This window comes from Pleurodeles waltl, chromosome 1_1 (genome assembly GCF_031143425.1).
Source record: "Pleurodeles waltl isolate 20211129_DDA chromosome 1_1, aPleWal1.hap1.20221129, whole genome shotgun sequence".
Lineage (NCBI taxonomy): Eukaryota > Metazoa > Chordata > Amphibia > Caudata > Salamandridae > Pleurodeles > Pleurodeles waltl.
The window spans coordinates 783972811-783994752 of record NC_090436.1 but is presented as its reverse complement, the minus strand read 5'-3'; the positions used below and the strand labels follow the sequence as shown (position 1 = coordinate 783994752).

Here is a 21942-nt window from a genome sequence, read left to right as displayed (position 1 = left end):
TTGCTTCACCCCTTGGATTCAAATTAGACTCCATTTCTTTGTCACCATTGCTGTGAATTTTTTTTCAGTTTCCCCAGTGGGGTTTGATTTTTTTTTTCTTTTCTTTTTTTCAAATATATTAACAATGTTGTAGAAGCTGAAGAGGTATTTACGTTACATTCGGTATTTTTATTAAATCGCCAGAGCCCCGGATATTTTTTTTTTATTTCACATGCCTTTTTTTCTTGTATTTGGACAATGGGGCAACCACATTTCCCAAATGCACAGAACTCTAATTTGCTCTGATTCAAGAAAATTGGGTAAAATCAATGAATGACCTAGAGGCTTAAATTAGTTTTTGTGGGTAGTCCTGCAGCCTCACTTAACAATGATTTTTCTCCTGTGTCTTATGGTCTATTTATGGATAAAAGTGATACACGCAATCAGCTATTTTCAGTGACGCGGTGTGCAGAACCAGTCCCTGGCTGAAAAAGGTAATATTTGATAACTAGAGCTTGTTTACTTTAATTGCAGATGTATTAGGACCAAGAGCTAGGTCGTATCTGATTTTGTAGGTTGTGTCCATGAGTTTTTTTTGAATTTCAAAAGTATTTATGCACTCATATTGCGGGGAAGGTATACAGTTTCACAGTATGATGTCACACAGTTGTATTCCCCCTTAAAAAAAGGGGGGCAGCAGCCAACAATGGCCAACCTCTAATGGTGTTGTTTGATCTGGTGTTAGGTCTAACTCCACACCTCACAACGTGGGGATAACACCTCTATGTTGCAGGAAGGTGCACAGGAGCAACAGTCCTGGCATCCATCCAGCTACAAGCTGTACTGGCACCTCCTTCTCTCGGGCAGGGCAACACCCCCACTGGTTCACTGCTGCTCACTCCTACCCACCTATTGGCAGCACCATTCTCCCTGGCCTTGCTGAAAGACAAAATTTGCTGAAATGTCTGCATCAGTACCTCATATTTACATAAAGGAACTATCACTCCAGCAAAATTGGGACTAGTAGTCCAGCATTATAGTATGGTTGACAGTGTATGTGTGTATGTCCAGTTAATAACTAGGTTTGTCTCTTGAGAGGTGACACCCAGTGATCAGTTGATGCAGGCAAGATGAGGCTTAATAGAACTCTATGATATGTGTTACTGAAATGTATACTTTTGCCTTGGGGATGGAAACAATTACTTCACAAACTCTATTTCATTCTTCCTGGACTTCAGCCAGCCGAGTATTCAGCTTTTATCAAAATGTACATTATTTTTATGGAACTCTAGAGTTATTTTTATCTCATTGCCGATCCAGCAGGTCAGTCGGGTGTCGTCATCTGATACTACAACTAAAAGTTGAAGTCTTGCTCCAGTTGTGGCCAAAAGAAGATTTACATTGAGGAGCTTCTTGACCAGTGCACCTGCTGTCTTTATTTTGCGCACAAAGCTTCTACTTGGGACATTTTAAAACATTTCCCTCAAAAACTCTGAAAGAAAGGGCAAGGTGGTTAGCACTTTATCGGATAGAAAACATGAAATGTCCTCCTTCCTTGGGGGATGGTTCCATGCAAAAGGCTCCACCAGTCACTGCCACGAAGGTGGTGAAAAAAACTATTGGCACTCAACTCCGCGTCGCTCCCGGTCTCGTTCGAAAGGAAGGTCAAGAGACCGGTCGTAGAGTCATCACCACTTCTCTCCGTCCAAGTCATCAGGACGATCGGGTCACAAGAAAAAGAAGTCGAAGAAGGCCAAAAGTTCTTTGACTTCACCCTGTCGCTCGGACGACGCAGGAAGAGCGTTGACCTCATCTTTGTGCAGCCTGACCCACCTTCGGGCCCAGAAGAGTCAGTGTGGGCCCCCTCGGGTTCCACTTCGGCGGCTTTGGCTCCGGGCGGCACTTCCAGATCCATACTTGGATCTGTCCTGACTCTGGTCGTGCCAACACGACCTTCTCTGGAGTCCGGACAGACGTCAACGCACTCGACGTCGGTTAGGCCCACAGTCGATGTCAGTCCTATACTTATTCCTGACGACCCAGAGCTAGAAAGGCGTTGCTCGATGTTGATTCCATTTTCCATGGGTTTTCCTGGGCCCAGGGAAGATCCAGACCCTCCTTTCTATGGGTATGGATATGGGGATAGTGTATAGGGGTCGCTGACCCTTTAGAATACCAGCTTGACCCTGACATGGATTTGGTTCAGGATTTGGGTGACGCTAGCGGACTAGATACCTCTCCTGAGGCTGGCATGCTTTCTCTTTCTACCGTGGTTACGGAGGAAGGAACTTCATACTCCATGGTGGTAAGAAGGGTTTTTGGACCTCGAGCTTCCTTCTTTGGAGGTCAGGATTAACCTTCCAATTTGGAACCCCTCCTTCCCTTTAATGAAGCACTTACAGGAGTCCTACTGGGTACCTGATCCAAATCCAACACAGGGGCTCCTGTGGATAGGACGGTTGCCCGCCGCCATCGACCTGCGCCAACTGACCCAAAATTTCTGACCCAACATCCAAAGCCTGAGAGCCTTGTGATCCAGGCTTCTTCATCATCTGGCGCATTCCCTTCTGCTCCCCCGGATAGGGAATCAAAAAGGCCGGATAACTTTGGGAAGAAAATGTTTTCTTCTACCAGTTTAGCGCTCCGGTCCGTGAACACTACATGCCTTCTGGGCCGATACTCACATACTCTCTGGGATACTGTCGCTGCCTCGAGTGCCTTAGGAGGTCCGGGCGGGTCTCTCCCAAGCTGTTACAGATGGGGGAGAGGCAGCAAAGTTCATGATTCGTTGTGTACTGGATACAACTGACTCACTAGGTGGATCGGTTGCATTGACAGTGGCCTTGAGGCGCCATGCCTGGTTGAGGACTTCTGGCTTTTCAGGGGATGTTGAGCAGTCTTTAATGGACATGCCCTTTGATGGCACCCATCTTTTTGGAGACAAGGCAGACTCAGTGTTTGAGCGCTTTAAGGGTTCCTGGGCACCGGCAATCCTAGTCAGTTGGAACATCCCGGACCAGTTGATGGCAGGATCCGCCATCACCTGCTCCATAACCACGGACAGGTGGGTGTTGCAAATCGTCTGAAGGGACTACTCCCTCCCCTTCTAGACTTCCCCTCCGGCCATGCCACCATTATTCAATCATCTGTCGGAGGCTCATTTGGCACTTCTCCGCCAGGAAGTCACTGCTCTCTTGGCCAAGGGACCAATAGAGATGGTCCCTGTGCCAGAAGTAGGTCATGGTTGTTATTCCTGTTACTTTCTGGTGCCCAGAAAGGACAAGGGCCTTCACCCTATCTTAGATCTCTAGTCCCTTGATCTCTTCCTGAAGAAGGGGAATTTCAGAATGCTAACTCTAGCCAAGGTCCTTTCTTCCCTGGAGACTGGAAGGTAGCGTTGGACTTGTAGGACGTCTATTTCCACAGACCCGTCCTACCGGTTCACAGACGTTACTTGTGATTTGTGGTAGGTCACAGGCACTTTCAGTTCACCGTGCTCCGCTTCGGCCTTACCAGCGTCCCTCAGTGGTTCACGAAAGTGATGGTAGTAGTTGCTGCTCATCTGCGCAGATTAGGGGTTTCAGTCTTACCATACCTTGACAGTTGGCTGTTGAAGGTGAACTCGCCCCTGGCTGTCTTCTCCCACCTCCAGACAATGGCGAACCTCCTGCATTCGCTGGGGTTCACTATAAACGTGCCGAAGTCACACCTGACTCCCTCTCAGATGCTCCTTTTCATCAGAACTGTTCTGGACACAGTGCAGTTTCGGGCTTATCCTCCAGAAAGGAGTCTCAAGGATATTTGGGCTATGATCCCAAAGTTTCAGCCTCTATCCTGGATTTCAGTGAGAATGACTCTGAGGCTGCTGGGCCTCATGTCCTCCTGCATCCTGCTGGTCCAACATGACAGATGGCATATGCGGGCTCTGCAGTGGGACCTGAAATCCCAGTGGGCACAGCATCTGGGGAATCTCTCTAGCATGGTCCAGATCTCGGAGGGGACTGCACTAGATCTGCAGTGGTGGTTATCGAATCCAGATTGGGTCAACAGCAGATCTCTCTCCCTTCCCCAACCTCATCTCACAATAGTGACAGATGCGTCACTCCTGGGATTGGGATGGCACCTTCACCCTTCACCTTCACGCAAATCTGTCCAGTCTTGGCCTCCTTGCAGGGAGATTGAGTGGCAGCAGTTGACAGCTTTCGACCTTCTGACCGAAGTCTGATCTGTGAATTAATCTTGGCAGCCAGGCGTCCCCCTACCAAAATGGTGTACCCCTGTTGTCGGAACAAATGTGTGGCATAGTGTATCAACAAGTCTGTTGATTCCCTTTCTACACCTCTCTCGGAGGTTCTCTTCATTCTCTCTCATGCCTAGCAATGCTCTGCTCTGGACACCCTCAATGGTTATTTATCTACCATCTCTGCCTTTTTAAGGCTGCCAGACCATCCTTCTCTATTCAAGTGTCCCATTGTTGGGAGGTTTCTTAACTTGTTCTGTGCCTTGGACGAGGTGATCTCGTCCAAGGCACCGGTTCCCGGGTGCCTTGGACGAGATCACCTCGTCCTCCACCCAGGAACCGGGGGGAGCGCTAGCGCTCCCCCCTTGGGCCCCCCACCCACAACCCCAGTCTTGGATGGAAGGGGAATTCCTTCCACTTCCACCCCAGCCCCCTTGTGACATCAGAGCGCATCGCGTGCTGATTGTCACAGAGGCCTCCTCCTTCGGAGGAGAAATGCAGAGCATTTCTCTTCCGATCACGTGAGGGAGGCCCGGAGAGGCTTCAAAGGGAAGGCAATGTATTTCCTTCCCTTTTGAAGTCTCTCTCAGCGTTTCAAAAGCCGGATTGTAAAGCAATCCGGCTTTTGAAATGCCCACTAGACACCAGGGGGTTTATTTTTATTTGGAAATTGGCATAAGGGAGCGACCCCTTGGGCAAGGGTCGCTCCCGGGGGGGCATTTTTTTTTAAAGGCAGAAACCACTAGGCACCAGGGTCTTTTTTTTGTTTGTTTTGTTTTTTTTAGAGGTGGGGAGTGACCCCTTAGGCAAGGGTCGCTCCCCTAGGGGGCAAATTACATTTAGGCCATTTCTGCCACCCTTGGGGGCAGATTGGCCTATTTGTATGAGGCCAATCTGCCCCCAAGGGGGACAGAAACCACTAGACACCAGGGAGTTTTTTTTTCTTCGTTAATTTCACGCAAGGGGAGCGACCCTTTAGGCAAGGGTCGTTCCCCTGGGGGGAAAATTTATTTTAGGCCATTTCTGCCCCCCTGGGGGGCAGATCAGCCTATTTTAATTAGACCGATCTGCCCCCAAGGGGGGCAGAAACCACTAGGCACCGGGGATCTTTTTTTTTTGCGCCAATGTCACACAAGGGGAGCGACCCCGTAGGCAAGGGTCGTCCCGGGTGGGGGTTTGGGGGGTCAAATTTATTTTAGGCCATTTCTGCGGCCTATTGTTATTAGGCCGATCTGCCCCCGGGGGGGCAGAAACCTCTAGACGCCAGGGCTAATTTTTTTTGGTGTTTTTTTCGTTTGTTTGTTTTTTTTTAGATGGGGAGCGACCCATTAGGCAAGGGTCGCTCCCCTGGGGGCACATTGTATTTAGACCATTTCTGCCCCCCTTGGGGGCAAATCGGCCGATTTTAGGTGAATCTGCCCCCAAGGGGGGCAGAAACCACTAGGCACCGGGGCTTTTTTTTTTTTTGCGCCAAAGTCACGCAAGGGGAGTGACACCGTAGGCAAGGGCCGCTCCCGGGGGGGGAGGTCAAATTTATTTTAGGCCATTTCTGCCCCCCTGGGGCCAGCTGAGCTAGAGGCCAAAATCCACAGGTAGGCACTTTGTAAAAAACACCTCTGTTTTCTGTGACAAAAAGTGATGTGTCCACGTTGTGTTTTGGGCCATTTCCTTTCGTGTGCGCTAGGCCTACCCACACAAGTGAGGTATCATTTTTATTGGGAGACTTGGGGGAACGCTGGATGGAAGGAAACTTGTGGCTCCTCTCAGATTCCAGAACTTTCTGTCACCGAAATGTGAGGAAAACCAGTTTTTTATCCAAAGTTTGAGGTTTGCAAAGGATTCTGGGTAACAGAACCTGATCAGAGTCCCACAAGTCATCCCAACTTGGATTCCCCGATCTCTAGTTTTAAAAAATGCACAGGTTTGGTAGGTTTCCCTAGGTGCCGGCTGAGCTAGAGGCCAAAATCTACAGGTAGGCACTTTTCAAAAAACACCTCTGTTTTCTGTCAAAAAAATGGGATGTGTCCACGTTGTGTTTTGGGGCATTTTCTGTCGCGGGCGCAAGGCCTACCCTCACAAGTGAGGTATAATTTTTAATGGGAGACTTGGGGGAACGCTGGGTGGAAGGAAATTTGTGGCTCCTCTTAGATTCCAGAACTTTCTGTCACCGAAATGAGAGAAAAGAGTGTTTTGTTGGTCAAATTTGGAGGTTTGCATAGGATTCTGGGTAACAGAACCTGGTCAGAGCCCCACAAGTCACCCCATCTTGGATTCCCCTAGGTCTCTAGTTTAAAAAAATGCACAGATTTGGTAGGTTTCCCTAGGTGCCGGCTGAGCTAGAGGCCAAAATCTACAGGTAGGGACTTTGCAAAAAACACATCTGTTTTCTGTTAAAAAATGTGATGTGTCCACGTTGTGTTTTGGGGCATTTCCTGTCGCGGGTGCTAGGCCTACCCACACAAGTGTGGTATCATTTTTATCGGGAGACTTGGGGGGAACGCTGGGTGGAAGGAAATTTGTGGCTCCTCTTAGATTCCAGAACTTTCTGTCACCGAAATGAGAGAAAAGAGTGTTTTGTTGGTCAAATTTGGAGGTTTGCATAGGATTCTGGGTAACAGAACCTGGTCAGAGCCCCACAAGTCACCCCATCTTGGATTCCCCTATGTCTCTAGTTTAAAAAAATGCACAGGTTTGGTAGGTTTCCCTAGGTGCCGGCTGAGCTAGTGGCCAAAATCTACAGGTAGGGACTTTGCAAAAAACACCTCTGTTTTCTGTAAAAAAATGTGATGTGTCCACGTTGTGTTTTGGGGCATTTCCTGTCGTGGGTGCTAGGCCTACCCACACAAGTGAGGTATCAATCTTATTGGGAGACTTGGGGGGAACGCTGGGTGGAAGGACATTTGTGGCTCCTCTTAGATTCCAGAACTTTGTCACCGAAATGAGAGGAAAAAGTGTTTTTTTTGGTCAAATTTTGAGGTTTGCATAGGATTCTGGGTAACAGAACCTGGTCAGAGCCCCACTAGTCACCCCATCTTAGATTCCCCTAGGTCTCTGGTTTTCAGAAATGCACAGGTTTGGTAGGTTTTCCTAGGTGCCGGCTGAGCTAGAGGCCAAAATCTACAGGTAGGCATTTTGCAAAAAACACCTCTGTTTTCTGTCAAAAAATGGGATGTGTCCACGTTGTGTTTTGGGGCATTTCCTGTCGCGGGCGCTAGGCCTACCCACACAAATGAGGTATCATTTTTATCGGGAGACTTGGGGGAACACAGAATAGCAAAACAAGTGTTATTGCCCCTTGTCTTTCTCTACATTTTTTCCTTCCATAAATAAAAGAGTGTGTAAAAAAGACGTCTATTTGAGAAATGCCCTGTAATTCACATGCTAGTATGGGCACCCCGGAATTCAGAGATGTGCACATAACCACTGCTCCTCAACACCTTATCTTGTGCCCATTTTGGAAATACAAAGGTTTTCTTGATACCTATTTTTCACTCTTTATATTTCAGCAAATGAATTGCTGTATACCCGGTATAGAATGAAAACCCACTGCAGGGTGCAGCTCATTTATTGGCTCTGGGTACCTAGGGTTCTTGATGAACCCACAAGCCCTATGTATCCCGCAACCAGAAGAGTCCAGCAGACGTAACGGTATATTGCTTTAAAAAATCTGACATTGCAGGAAAAAGCTACAGAGTAAAACGTAGAGGAAAATTGCAGTTTTTTTCATCTCAATTTCAATATTATTTTTTTTCAGTTGTTATTTTCTGTAGGAAACCCTTGTAGGATCTACACAAATTACCCCTTGCTGAATTCAGAATATTGTCTACTTTTCAGAAATGTTTAGGTTTCTGGGATCCAGCATTGGTTTCACGCCCATTTCTGTCACTGACTGGAAGGAGGCTGAAAGCACAAAAAATCTTAAAAACGGGGTATGTCCCAGTAAAATGCCAAAACTGTGTTGAAAAATTGGGTTTTCTGATTCAAGTCTGCCTGTTCCTGAAAGCTAGGAAGCTGGTGATTTTAGCACTGCAAACCCTTTGATGCCATTTTCAGGGAAATAACCACAAGCCTTCTTCTGCAGCCCCTTTTTCCCATTTAAAAAAAAAACATGGAATTTTCACTGTATTTTGGCTAATTTCTTGGCCTCCTTCTGGGGAACCCACAAAGTCTGGGTACCTCTAGAATCCCTAGGATGTTGGGGAAAAAAGGACGCAAATTTGGCTTGGCTAGCTTATGTGGATAAAAAGTTATGAGGGCCTAAGCGTAAACTGCCCCAAATAGCCAAAAAACGGCCTGGCACAGGAGGGGGAAAAGGCCTGGCAGCGAAGGGGTTGTAGGACTCGCCCACATGTTTCCTCCTATCCCATTTATAATGCCCTATTGGGATTTGAACTTGGTCCTCACATACCTCATGTGTACTCTTTTTGAGCCGTTCCACAACTGTTCTCTTTGCTTTTAAAACTGCCTTCTAGATTACAATCACCTCCGCTCGCAGAGTGAGTGAGCTACAGGCTCTCTCTTCGAAGCCACTATTTCTGGCTGTCCATCCTGACAAAGTGGTGCTTCATACCAGGGCTTTCCCCCCCCCCCCCCTCCCCCCCCAAAGTGGTGCCACCTTTTCATGTAGGCCAGTCAATCACCCTGCCTACTTTTTACTTACCCCAAATCCCTCTCGTGAAGAGGAGAGACTCCACTGCCTGGATCCAAAAAGAGCGTTGACGTTCTACCTAAATCGTACTAAAGATTTCCGTGTGGACGATCAACTCTTTGTGTGTTATGTGGGTGCAGAGAAAGGAAGGGCGGTGCAGAAGAGGACCATCTTGCGATGGGTAGCCTCTGCATCAAAATGTGCTACGTTTTGGTGAAAAAGCAACCCCTGAGGGTTTGGGGGTCATTCTACCAGAGCATCTGCTGTTACCACAGCGCTAGCATGCGGAGTTCCAGTCCTGGATATCTGCCAGGCAGTGACGTGGGCATCCCTGCACACATTCACTAATCATTACTGCCCTTGATAGTCAGGTCCGCAGAGATGGCTACTTCAGCCGTTCGGTCCTGCAAGAATTCTTGGTGTGATCTTAGTTTGCAGCCCACCACCAGGGATGGTATTGCTCAGGTATCTATTCTAAGGTATGGAATCTTCAACTAGAAGTCTCTATCAGATGTACAAGTTACTTACCTTCGGTAACAATATATCTGGTTGAGACATATTCTAGTTGCAGATTCCTTACTGACCCACCCATCCTGCCTGCTGTGCGAACTGATTTCTAGGGACAGGAACTTCCCTTTAAGGACCCTAGTTTTGGTGCACCATTCTTAGGGCCTGATTCTAACTTTGGAGGACGGTGTTAAACCGTCCCAAAAGTGGCGGATATACCACTTACCGTATTACGAGTCCATTATATCCTATGGAACTCGTAATACGGTAGGTGGTATATCCGCCACTTTTGGGACGGTTTAACACCGTCCTCCAAAGTTAGAATCAGGCCCTTAGTGTTCTTCATGGCTCCAGGCTACTGGCATGGAAAGTCGTGAAGAGAAACTGACGTCAGCGCGCTGGGGTGGCGCCTATATACGACCGCGACATCATCACAGCAATCATGATGCCAACAACGCCCGCTGAGTCGACCGACGCCACCTGACGGCACACCAGGGGTACTGCTTGAAGAAAAATCTCCAGATCCAGTCTGACACCTGGAGGAAATTCTAAGGTAAGGAATCTGCAACTAGAATATGTCTCTACCAGATTTATTGTTACCGAAGGTAAGTAACTTGTTTGTCTCTAACGCAGGCTGATATGGACTGCATTGCTACAGAGAAATGGCTTTCCATCTTCAGGGTCGATTGAAAATCTTAGACATGCTGACCCTGCTTTAGAAGCATGTGGAAAGATGCCTTACAGAATGTCTAGACCGATACAGATACATCATGTTTCCTAGGAGCCTTACAATATTGGCTTTCTGTTTCAACTCCTTTTTGTGACTCACAGCACACTCAGGTCTTCTTGCACACTCAGGTCTTCTTTGACATATGTATTGTCTGAAATGGCCTTGGATGTCGTGTTAACGTTTCACACAATACTGAAGTCAAAGATCTTATTACCCCTCAAGAATAGGGAGCTACGATCAAGTATGTTCCTCCTCAAGGAGCCAGTGACAGAACTACAGCGGAGCATTAGGAAGAACAAAAAGAAAATCCCTATAATGTTTTCAGAACAATCAAAAAAGAGCTTGACTCTTCCAAGCTGTCCTCCCATCATCCAGACTCCATCTGATTGTGGGGAAAATGTCCATGTTTGCCCCTGCTTGGGAACCCATAACTGAAGACCGCGGTGGTTCCCTTGGGATGAAATGGGCAAACATTAGATTTCTTGTAGAAACCACCCTGCCATCTACCCAGATAAGATCATAATTTCAGGCCTGTGGGAGCTGCTGTAGGAGCCTCTTATTGAAAGGAGCAATAGAATCTGTCCCACAGGAATCAAGGTATTTACTATAGGTTCTTTCGGATCAAGAAGATGGTAGGATGATGGAGGCCAATAATTGACTTCAGAGACTTTCAAGTGGTGACCTTCTGATGCTTCAGGAAAGAAATACCTTACCTCACTGGACCTTCAGGCTGCATATCCCAATACATTGGATAGGCATTGCATAGGCAATACCCGTGCTTTTAGTTTCATGATATCACTGTCATTTTAAGGCACTTTCCTCTGGACTCAGGTCTGTGCTTCTTATCTTTACAAAGTGCCTAGGGTCAGTGACTGCTTTCTTGAGACCTCAGAATCTACAAGTATTCCCATACTTGGATGTCTGGTTTGTTAAAGCCCCATCAAGGGAGTGGACAAATAACTCTGCAGTCTCCTGCATCAGTCAGCCTATTTCGCAGATTAAACCTGACAATAAACACCAACAAATCTTCAGTCATCAAGGTAAAATGGCTGCAGTTCTTGAGGACAATCAAGAGTTCATAGCTAGGAAGAGCCTTCTCCTCAACAGACGGGACACAAAAACTGCAGATCATGACAAAAACCTTTTGCACCAAACAAATAGTTTCTGCACACTTTACAAGTGTTTTCTTGGCTTAATGCAATACTACATTGTACTAAAACCTGTCTGCAGGCTCAGGATGAGGCCCATTCAGCAGGAACTAGATTAACATCAACAATGTTTGGATAATTCGGCAAATGAATCGAGGTACCAAGCAGGTTAGATCAGGTGCTGCAGGGTTGGAGTTGTCCATTGCACTTAAATGCAGACCTTCCTTTTCAGCCCTCGAGAGAAAGGACAGCTATGGAAAAAGATGCTTCAGTGGAGGGCTGGATAGCCCATATGAAGGACTAGTGACTTGAGGACTCTGGCCAGATATGGAGAAGATACGCCATGTCATATCCTGAAGCTACAAGCAGTAAGACTGGACCTACAGTTGTTCCTCGTGAGGTTGGTAGCATAGGATGTTCTTATAGGCTACTCTCATCAGGGCAGCCAACACAAACAACAAAAATCGTCAAGGAGGAACAAGCTACCATCCTCTCTGAAGAAGCACAAATGCTGTGAGACTAGCCCATCTCCACCCAAGTGAATGTTGCTTTGTAACATCTTCCAGGTTATGAGAACGACCAAGCAGATGCGCTTAGTCGAGCTCTCTCAGATAGCTACCAATGGGTGCTCTCAAAGAACCTCTGGACTACAAGTGTAGTCGCTGTACTCTGGACTTGATTGCTATGTCCCAGAACAAGAAATGCCAATAGTCCACCAGCAGGCACTGACAATTGAGAACCAAGGTCAATGCCTTTTTGATAAGATTGTCCACCGTCATAGCTTACGCCCTTACTCTTTTTTCCCTAGTCCCCAAGGTAAAGAGGAAGGCAAATGTGGATCACTGTTCCCTGATCCTCATTGCCCTGGTGTGGCCTAGCCAGTACTGGCGCAAAGACTCTCTGAGGTTGTTTTTATGCCTGCCAGTATGGCTCAAACCTTATTACAGGCTCCTCTCCAGATGCAGCGGAGAGATACTCCACCACAAGGTCCAGCCTTTTACTATGACTGCTTAGCAGACTGTATGTACACACAGCACAAGGCCCACTGCTCTTCTGATAGCGACTTGAGGAACTGAAGCAGACACCCCAAGCATTTTCCTGTAGGCCCTGGAAATTAAGTGTTGTGAATCTGGAGTTTCAATCATTCATTTTAATAATGCCTGCAGGCGGGGCTAATTCCTCCGAGTATGTTAGGAGCTATGTCTTCAGCTCACTGGATATCCTTTAACAAAGGAAGTTATACAAATGTCTTGTCATACTTTCCATACCCCGGGAGTGGTACAGATTTTTAAATGTATCATCTACAAATAGATCTTCCCCAATCTAACTGACTTCCTGTCCTTTCGGAAGATGAAAGTCAGGTGGCAGAGGAGGTAAATGCAAGCGCGTAATGCTCTGTCTACATGCAAACCAGTGCACAGTATACCTCACTGGGTCTAAGCCACTGTTTGGCCTCTGGCTGGCAACGGAATAACCGTCACGAGAGGATACTGTGAAGCTGCCTACCTTTCTGCGGCATGTTGAGGCAACCCCAAAGCACTGTGAATCCTAAAATATGTGATCTGTGCCTATACCATGTGAAAATATAGTTCTGAAAGAGGTGCGGAGGAGGACCCAGCCACATAATGTAAAGTATGTACTCTCCAGCTTAGCTTAGCTTTACCCACCCTGGCTAATTTTATCATAAGGAATTGATTTGACTTGAAGAACGAATGAGCCAGGGTAATGGCTATGTGGAAAAAAATAGTAGCCAGAGAGCAACTAGCATTTTCGTTAATTGCTATACAGCCAAGCAAATTCACAGGAATTTGACCCAGCTGTCTACCTAGTTCGATAGGCGCCTCAAAACTGTTCCCCATTGTTCCTGGATACATCTGCTTTCGCACAGTAAAATCTGGTTCCTAAGTTGCGCACAGAAATTATCCGTACACTGCAGTGGAAATTCTAGCATACACTATCTTGTGCTCTCCGTCAACGGGAAAATCAATTCCAGTATGCAAATGTGGTATCCTGTTGCACAAGCAAATGGCTCAGCTCATTACAGGGATAATGGCATCCCTGATGGATGTCACACTTAATGTTATGAGCCAGATAGGGCACTGTTAACTCTGGCCCTGGCAGTGGGGTTCAAATAGAGCTGTGATATCTAAGAAAGCAGCTCAATTCCAATCTCCACTTTAAGGACTGCTATTGTGTATCCGCCACTCAAATGTTTTCCAGGCTTTTAGGAGAGTGTAATTAACAGCGTTCCTGGGGGTCGTGGAAGGCAATCACAGCTGTGTTCTTCTTCAAACTCTGTCAGATTGTGGTGGGCCAGGACATGCATTTTTTTTAAATAAAAATCTACGCTGAGACCATCTGCTCCCAAGCTTAACCATTTAGCATAATGTTAGACAATTTCTTTTTTTACCCATCATGAATTATTGTTATAAATTTTCCTTTTCAAGATTTTCTAGCTATGCCATAGTCATGATATTCCGATACAGGAATATCAGAGTAGGATTTCTCTGAAAAGCAGAGTTGATTATAATAATATTCCATGAATAGGTCAAAGATATCAGGGGTGTTATATGATAAGTAGACTTAAGCAGGTTCTATAGTATTGATGTTCCTAGAAGCCCATACAGCTTTTTGCATCCTAGCGAGCATTTTCCCAGGGCATCCCCACTTCCCCATAGCCCAAGCTACTATATGTTTCCCCAGAAATGTGACTGCGTGGTCAGCAATTTCACTGAAATGCCTCAGTTTACAATGCATATCTGTAAGTATCCAGCCTTAACACAACAAGGCATGGAGCTATTCCTGTCCTGGCCTCTCAGCCTCCGAGCAATTTAATCTAGTGCAAATCTGTTCGAGATTATTATACTGGTTATTAATAAAATGATCCAAAAGCTCATTTCCACCTCAGCCTTGAACAAGGAACCTAATAGGGCCTCCAACGAAAATCCCTAGTGGCGGTCATGGTGTGGCCAAACAGGAAGTTCTGAATCCAGAACAACTTGAGCAAGGTTAGAGAGCATGTTTGTGAAGTGAGAGTATTCTTGCACGACAAACATTCTATATGATGAGTCAGAAATCAATTTAGGAGTTCATATAATGGTCCAGTTCTCTATATGTTAAATGTAGGTCATAATAGAATTGCAGGATAGTATAAGTCCTTCATGCTCACCCTGATCGATCAAGGATCTTCCCCCGGGTCTCAAATGCTTCTTATTCAGAGTGGCAGAGTCTTCTTAATCCACAGCAGCACAGCCTTGGCATGAGTGATGTAGGTGGTGAAAAGGCAGCAGCCGCTCATTCTTCACATCCTAGCCTTTACATGTCCAATTCAAAGCACAGATCAACATTTCAGCTCATGATTAGGAATATGCAAGGATTGAATCATACACAAAATCATGAAATGTGTACAGTAACAAGAAGAGGGAGCATCCATCAATATGGGTTGCCAAGTGAGTCACTGAAAATCGTGAGGTAAAACGTGTCACAAATATGTACTCTGAAATTATAATGAAGCACCGTCTACCTACGGTGTACTCCCCAACTGGCAGGGAATCTGTCCTTCCCACCCAAACTATAATGATACATTTTGACAACCACCGTAGATAAATGGATGAAATGGAGCCTGCTAAACTCTAAAGTATGCTTAATTCAGCACTTACTGTAATTATGCTGTGGTGGTTGGCCAATTGCAATATAGGTGGGCAGAGCCAGAGTATCCACACTAGAAGGAGAAAAAAAGTAATTTATATCAGCCAAACCTCATGTAGTGTCTACAAGTAAATCTATAGCAGGATTCAGTGAGTGTGAATAAACAATTGCATGTATTTAGAAGATGAGCATGCATATTGGTCATTCCCTAGCCTCTGGCCATAGCAAAGACAGAGCAACAAGATGCTACAGCACAGGACAATGAATAACTGTTAGCATATAGCAAGCAGAATCAGTCATTATGGGCCATGCCCATATCTGTCATCATCACCCACTGCATGAGGGGGCGATGGCAGTTGATCCCTTAGAGTTGTCTTGAGTAATGAGTACCATCAAAATTAAATCTTTGGGAGGCAGTGTATAACAGGTTGCATTGAGTGTTCAAAGGTTGCTGTTTGCTATTGAACAATCAACAAGCTTCTTGTACAATGATAGTCTGGGAAGAGTGATATGGAAATACTGCGTAGTAGACGTTACATTTTCATGGGCGAGTCTGATTGCTGTTTCTCGGTCTCTGTAGCTCAAGAAGTTATTGGTTCCTGAGGTGCTTTGGACATCTGTCTTACAAGCAGCAATCTTTTTGATCTTTCTACAAAGAAGACTGGTGAGAAGCTATTCCTACGAAACAAGTCATAGAGAGCGGCCTCCAAGAAATGTCTCCTTAATTCCATTATTGATAGATTCTGATCCACTGATAATTCTGACATTGTTGCATCTGGACCATGTTCCATGATCTTCTTTGATCTTTATGACCTTGAGTGCTCTATCTTCATTTTGAACTGTCGGACGTAATTTCCAAGATTTGATGATCTATCAAGGATGTCTGCATGTTTCAGTGCTCAAACGTCCAATTCATAAACCGTGTCTAGGTCTCCATTTTCTTGCCTTTTTCGTAAAGGCTGTCTCACATATCTTGATGGATAGACTTTATTTTACAATCATCCTGGTCTTGGAGAATTGGGAGCCCTCCCTTTGTCCCTAGAGCTTTACGAGAACCACTTGTTAGTTGTACCCAATAGCAGCTTTTGTTACCGTAGCACCGATTCATATATCCTAAGCATCCATGTAGTCCTCACCGACACTTCATTTCCCCAGGGGAGCAGGCTGTAGTCAGCTTGATGTCCACTAAGAAGCATGATTTTCATGCAGGCATTTAGGCTCCTCGAGCATTGCTGCCACAGTGCAGATCCACACACAGACCTCCCTGCTGAGTTTCACACATCAAACACTGCTCTGTCTGGTATATATTGACTTACCAGGAATCGTAACCTTTACCTCCACAGTGAGATGCCCACTCCAGGGCAATTACCCCATCTGCCCCTCCTTGCAAGGTTCCACTGGCTCTCAGGGTCCACTGGCAGTGGACCTGGGCTATCCTGCAGTATCTGACAACCTCCTGTGGGAACAGCCCTCATATGCCAGGCACAACAGCAGCCACAGAGTACGAAGGATCATTCCATCCTAGGGCGCTGGTCACAGGAGGCCCACACTGAATTGCACGCAGCCTCCCCAGGGCAGCACGCATCTTCATGTTTCTGGCAGATATTGAAGTAGATTTGGCTGAGTAATCATTCTTTAGTCACAGGGGTGATCTGTGGCCTGCCAGAATGCAGATAAGGGTAAGATTATGATGGTGTCTGAAGGAGCCCACTAACACAATGACGTTTGAGCCCCAATCCAGAGTTGTGATCATCCTCTTTACCTTTTACTTTGTTCATCGGTTATGTTTAACGTCTAATGCTTATTTATGTGGTTTGCTGAGTCCTACTACATCCTGAGGAATCAAGAGGTGTTCAGTTGCCATTTTTTGGTCTGGATCTTGGGACTGTATCTCACAGGAAGGGGAGAAAGGCGGATGGTTTGGTTGATATTGCAAACGGGATCTCAACTAGACTTGTTATAGAGATATCGTCTCTTAGTCTGTGGTTACGCTTACAGATGTTCGAGAATGACTTCTTTTCTTTCTTCCATATGGTTATCTGATAACCCTAAAATATGTTGTTTTGATGCGGGTGTTACCCAGCATGTGGCAGGTTTGTTCTTTGCTGAATGCTTTGTGGGTAAAGTATTGTAAAAACTAAAATTAATTATAATTTCTAATTAAGGTACAATTGTGAGCTCTTTGCTGGGAGTAAAATCCAGACCCCATATGGCTTTTCAGCTGCATTTTATATTTATAGTGACGTTAAAAAGGAAGTGCAATCTCTTACGGCTCAAATATAATGACGTCTCTGAGCTTCTAGGTCTCATCGGGTTTCAGAAGCAGATAAAGCTAACCTCGTTTGACAAAACATGCACACATTTCACTTTACTGTTATTTACTAAGCAGAATCCCAACATGGAGTGTTAAGATCATTCTGCAATTCTATACTCAGTATAATAAATGCAGTAACCAACATGTGTAGGTTGACATACTTCACAGATAGTTAAAGACCAAACTGCAGCCAGGTTGAGTGCTCCTAGGGCCAGTCATACAGTTTTCGTAGGCAATAAAGATCTAGCAAAGCCATACATCTTTTAGAAGTACATAATAGAAAATTAGATGAATTCTGACTTGTGCTGGTTATGCAAGGTGTTCCTGTCCATGTAAATATCCTGAATCTGCCTAAGTACTTAGTGCTGGGAAAAATGTAAGAGGAGGTTTGGCTGATTTATAAAGAATTTATCAAAAGCACAGTGTGTGAATGAAAGCTTTTTTGTTTTCCAATTAGAAACTATGGTAGCAGAAACTCCATAGATATGGTTGACAATGAAATGGTATAATCCGTGGAAAAAAGAAGAGATATTACAGAATAATTTTGTTTCTGAGTGCCTATAGAGTCTCGTGTAACCCAGGGCTCTTTGCATTTAGCCATTAATTGATCAAATATGCACCTCCCCATCCCTGTGACCCAAAGAAAAAATTCTCGCGGCGCCACAAACATACAGTTCTCTGCACAACATTAGAACAATTTTACATTTATTTTATCTGATTTTTATATTAAATTTTGCATCGCCTTTACCTTAGTTTGAGTTTGCTTTTGATCAATTCATAATCATTATGTCCTAATGTGAAATTGTTTTACTTATTATACCTTACACTAAAACAGTATGCTGTCTTCTGATTCACGAGAAATCCTATTTAAGTTTGGCATTAACTGTAACAAGTCGCATTTAAATTAATGTATTTTATGTGTCTTGACACATTAGCACAGCATTTCAAAAAATTTTAAATCTTGAATTTATAGGACACTCTTATTAAAAGGGTCTGCACAGAAGTATTTGCCAAGTTTCCTGAATTTGTGAAGCAGAGCAAAGATGCAGCATTTGAAACAATCTCTGATCCAATGTACAGTGGCAAAATGAAGGTATGTATGATATAATTGTGATGTAATATTGTGATGCATAAAGTGACTGTGAACTTGATACTCCGAGATACTGGTCACAAAAGTGGACACAAATGGCAATTCTTCTTTTTGTGAACGGCATTTTGTTTTGCGATTCAACCTATGTACTTAGAGGTTTGCAAACTAGAGATTCACAGTGATTCTCAGAACAACCTGCGAAATTCATGTTGTTTAGGCAGGTTGCACATTTGGAACTCCCTCCGATTGGCTACCTTCAAAGGGATAGCAGACCACCATCCTCCTGAAAGTATTTCGACAGTTTTTGTTTTAAAGCTGTTTGTAAATATATATATTTTTTTTAAGTTTTCAGTTTTGAAAAACTTCATTGAGAGTTGCCCGCTGTCCCCTAGACTATCCCTACTCCATGTGAAGCTGCCAGTTCGATTCATGAAGGAGTCTAAAGGAAAGCCCTTCCCCTTTGGAGTCGGTTACCACCCCATCCAGGAACTGCTAACTAATCAATGGTTTATGACTGGAATTTCAATCACATTCATTGAACCGCAAAATGGAGTGGAATCACAATATTTGCTCCTTCCAATCTTCGATTTGGTGTTCATTTCTAAACACATTTTAGGAGCTGCAAACCCCCTGATTTTGCTGATTGGACTATATGTGACTGCAAAAAAGTTAGTACATCAGGCCCTTTGCTCCTTATACCGCTCTGCTAAAGTTACAGAGGCTGACAAGAGATAGCTTTCCAGACCTTTCTAATACGGACCCTTCATAGTAACCTGAGTTATTGTGTAGTGGTGGAAAGTGTGTGCCATGGAAAACCCACTTTAATAAGAATGCTTTGTGATACAATCATGTAAATGTCTGAGTTGCAACACTCTTTGAACATCTAAGTGTAACTTAAATGCAGAAGGTTTCACTTAGGTCTCTGTTCCATATTCCCCATGTACTCATCTTATCCTTATTTCTTTGCAGTCATGGTAATTTGTTGTGTTGCACAGGTAGGCTACTACTGTTTTATTATATGTCCTCACAATTAACTGGTATTTGTTAAAGCAGTTCAGTGTTAGTGGAAAGTGACGGCATGAATAATTACAGGATCTAATTCTTGTTCACCCTCACAGTCTCCTAAAGCAGATCCTGCATTCTGTTAATGTTCCGTCTTCTAAGTCGCCAGATTTGGCTATAAGCCTCATTTCAAATTTAGATAGACATGAAAATGTTCCAGTTCCTGGGAGAACTTCTAAATAAGGAGTGAAATCCAGTGTCTGAATTTCCTTTACCATACTGACTGAATTTTCCTCCAAACATTGATGGTTTTTCAGTTTGCTCTAAACTCTAAATGAGGCGGTATATGCCTATTGAGGATATCTCTCAAGCCCTTTATTGCCACAGAATACTTTCAATTCACACACATCTTTCAGAATAACATCCTGCAGTCAACTTCCATGTGTGTCTTATCAATGCAAAAGGTCACTAAGGTGTTGCTTTTCTGTGAGTTACACTCCACTATGGACTGCTCCATTGTTTGAAATACTATCTACAGCTTTGTTGGCAATTTTTGAGGCAGTTTGGGTGGTTCCACTAGCAAAACTGTTTTCTCCTGTCAACTCTGTGTCCCTTGTTTGTTGCTTCTTTCCGGTTTGTCTAAGAGAAATCCATAAAATGTGGAATTGCTGGAGGAATTACTGATTTCCCTCCAGTGAGTCATCATTTCTTTGTGGACTTCAGGGTCTAACTTGTAATGTTTTTTTTGGGTGTTATCAATACCCCAGTATTGGTTACTCTGGGGATAGGGAAAATCCAGTCCATTTACCAGACCACTCGTAATGAGGGCTCTTGTCCCAGCACAGCCATGTTTCAGTTCTCCTTCTCGGTGGAAAGCACATATCCCTCCAGATGTATGCATTGTCTCAGTAGTTCACTGATTTCTATATTTGCGAGCACAAGGAAAGGCAAGGCCACTCAGCACTGGGGTCAGTTTCCATGTGCCATACACAATATCAGTGGCTACTCCATGCTCATCAATAGAGACACCCTTCTTCTGATCTTAAAACCGTGAACACCCAACTTCCAGTTGGAGTGAGACATCAGACACCTTCAAGGAGAGTTACCTAGTTTGCAGAAGTATGTATCCTTCTCTTAGCTCTGCTGCAGCCCTGTTTTGTGCCTTGCGTTCTTGGAATGTCATCTTTACATCTCTTAGTGAGTCCTCCGCAATATTCTCTGACTGAAAATTCTAGAACAGTGTAGAATGACCGAGAAAGAAATTAGAAATTCCCCAGTGTTTTGACCATGACGAACGCCACTCACTGTGGCGAGTGTGATGTGCCTTATTAACAATCACTGGTCAATTTTAGTGGTTTGTTGCGTTTGAGCCAGAACTATAGCGTAGTTTTTTAACTTTGAGATTTTACAGTGAATTTCAGTGTTTACTTTTATTATGTAGTTGATTTCTAACCCTCGCTGTGCACAGTTTACAGCTTGAGGCCATGAAAAGCAGAATTTGGGTACATGGCCTGGCCTGTGGACAGACCCTATGCCTTACCCGTCCCATGTGATCTCTGCAACTTCATTGCTCAGTTTTAGTGGTTAAAGTCTTGTGCTTCCAACTTAGTAGTTTTAAGCTTAGTGCCCTGACTCACTCATACTACCTAATTGGTTGATTGAAGTAGGACTCCTGAGCCTTTAAAGTAGGTTTTCAATATCAGCACTGCTTAATGTGCAGTACGTTCTTACGGGTGGTGAGAAAGAACTGGTGCTATTCCTGCAAAGGACTGGATTATAAATGGGCCCGATTTAGGGGTGGATAAACTACGTGTCTGGAAATCGCGGTTCCAGGTGCAATCCACACACCAAAATATGGCTATTAGCGGAATGGTGAAAACTAAGACGACCTGTTTTTGCAGGACAAAATATGAGGCATTTCTTTTCCTACAAGTATTAACGCTCCCATTTATCACCAACTCTGAGCAGCTTGTAATGGAAGGGGGCAGGTGAGTGGGGCTAGAACTGTCAATGCTCCCACAATGCTCTCGGTGGGCGTCAGGCATGGGTCGTGCTGCTTTCGTACCCATGGTGCTGCTTTTGTACCCGTGGAACCCTCCCCGCACCCCTGTCATTTTACCAGCAGGATTTTCCAGCGTCTAAAATTGAGCCAGGCATTCCTGCACCCGAATAATCCACACAGTGGAATACCAGGCCATTTGTGATCGACCTCAGCTGTACCCCAGCCAGGCATACTCCTCCACCCAACTCTTACTTGGCCTAAAGGTTTTCATTGTGCTTGCTTTAAGCCTTCATCAAATATTTGGTGGTAGTAGTGGCCCGCCTTATAAATATGAAACTCTTTTGAACGATAAACTCCTGAAGTCAAGGTCTTACCTGTAAGATCTTTGGGAATGACTCAAAGCCTCTCACTTATGAGGCTCCCAAAAACCAACAGCAAACTGGCATCCTTCCCAGTATAAGTAACCCAGCACCTAGGATTTTTATTGGACACGAGGATTGTAAGAATTTGCCCTTCACAGGAGAGCTTTTCTTCTGTCACGCAGAAACACCTATTATTTCATGACAGATCTCAGTCTACAGCCAGGCAAAATTCAAATCTTCTGGATTCAATTGCATACTGTGTTTTTATTGTG

The 21942-nt window shown here is 44.7% G+C and overlaps 1 protein-coding gene across 4 annotated transcripts in view; it reads left to right on the top strand.

The window, feature by feature from the left end:
- Window positions 1-21942, top strand: part of ERCC6L2 (ERCC excision repair 6 like 2) — a 1058011-nt gene that overhangs the window by 422335 nt on the left and 613734 nt on the right. For 3 of the 4 annotated variants that reach the window (XM_069227908.1, XM_069227899.1, XM_069227925.1), the window contains one exon: window positions 18188-18307. The exons of the other annotated variant lie outside the window; for it this stretch is intronic. In XM_069227908.1, coding sequence (XP_069084009.1) covers window positions 18188-18307 — 120 coding nt within the window. The remainder of the gene's footprint in view (window positions 1-18187; window positions 18308-21942) is intronic. 4 annotated transcript variants of the gene reach the window in all.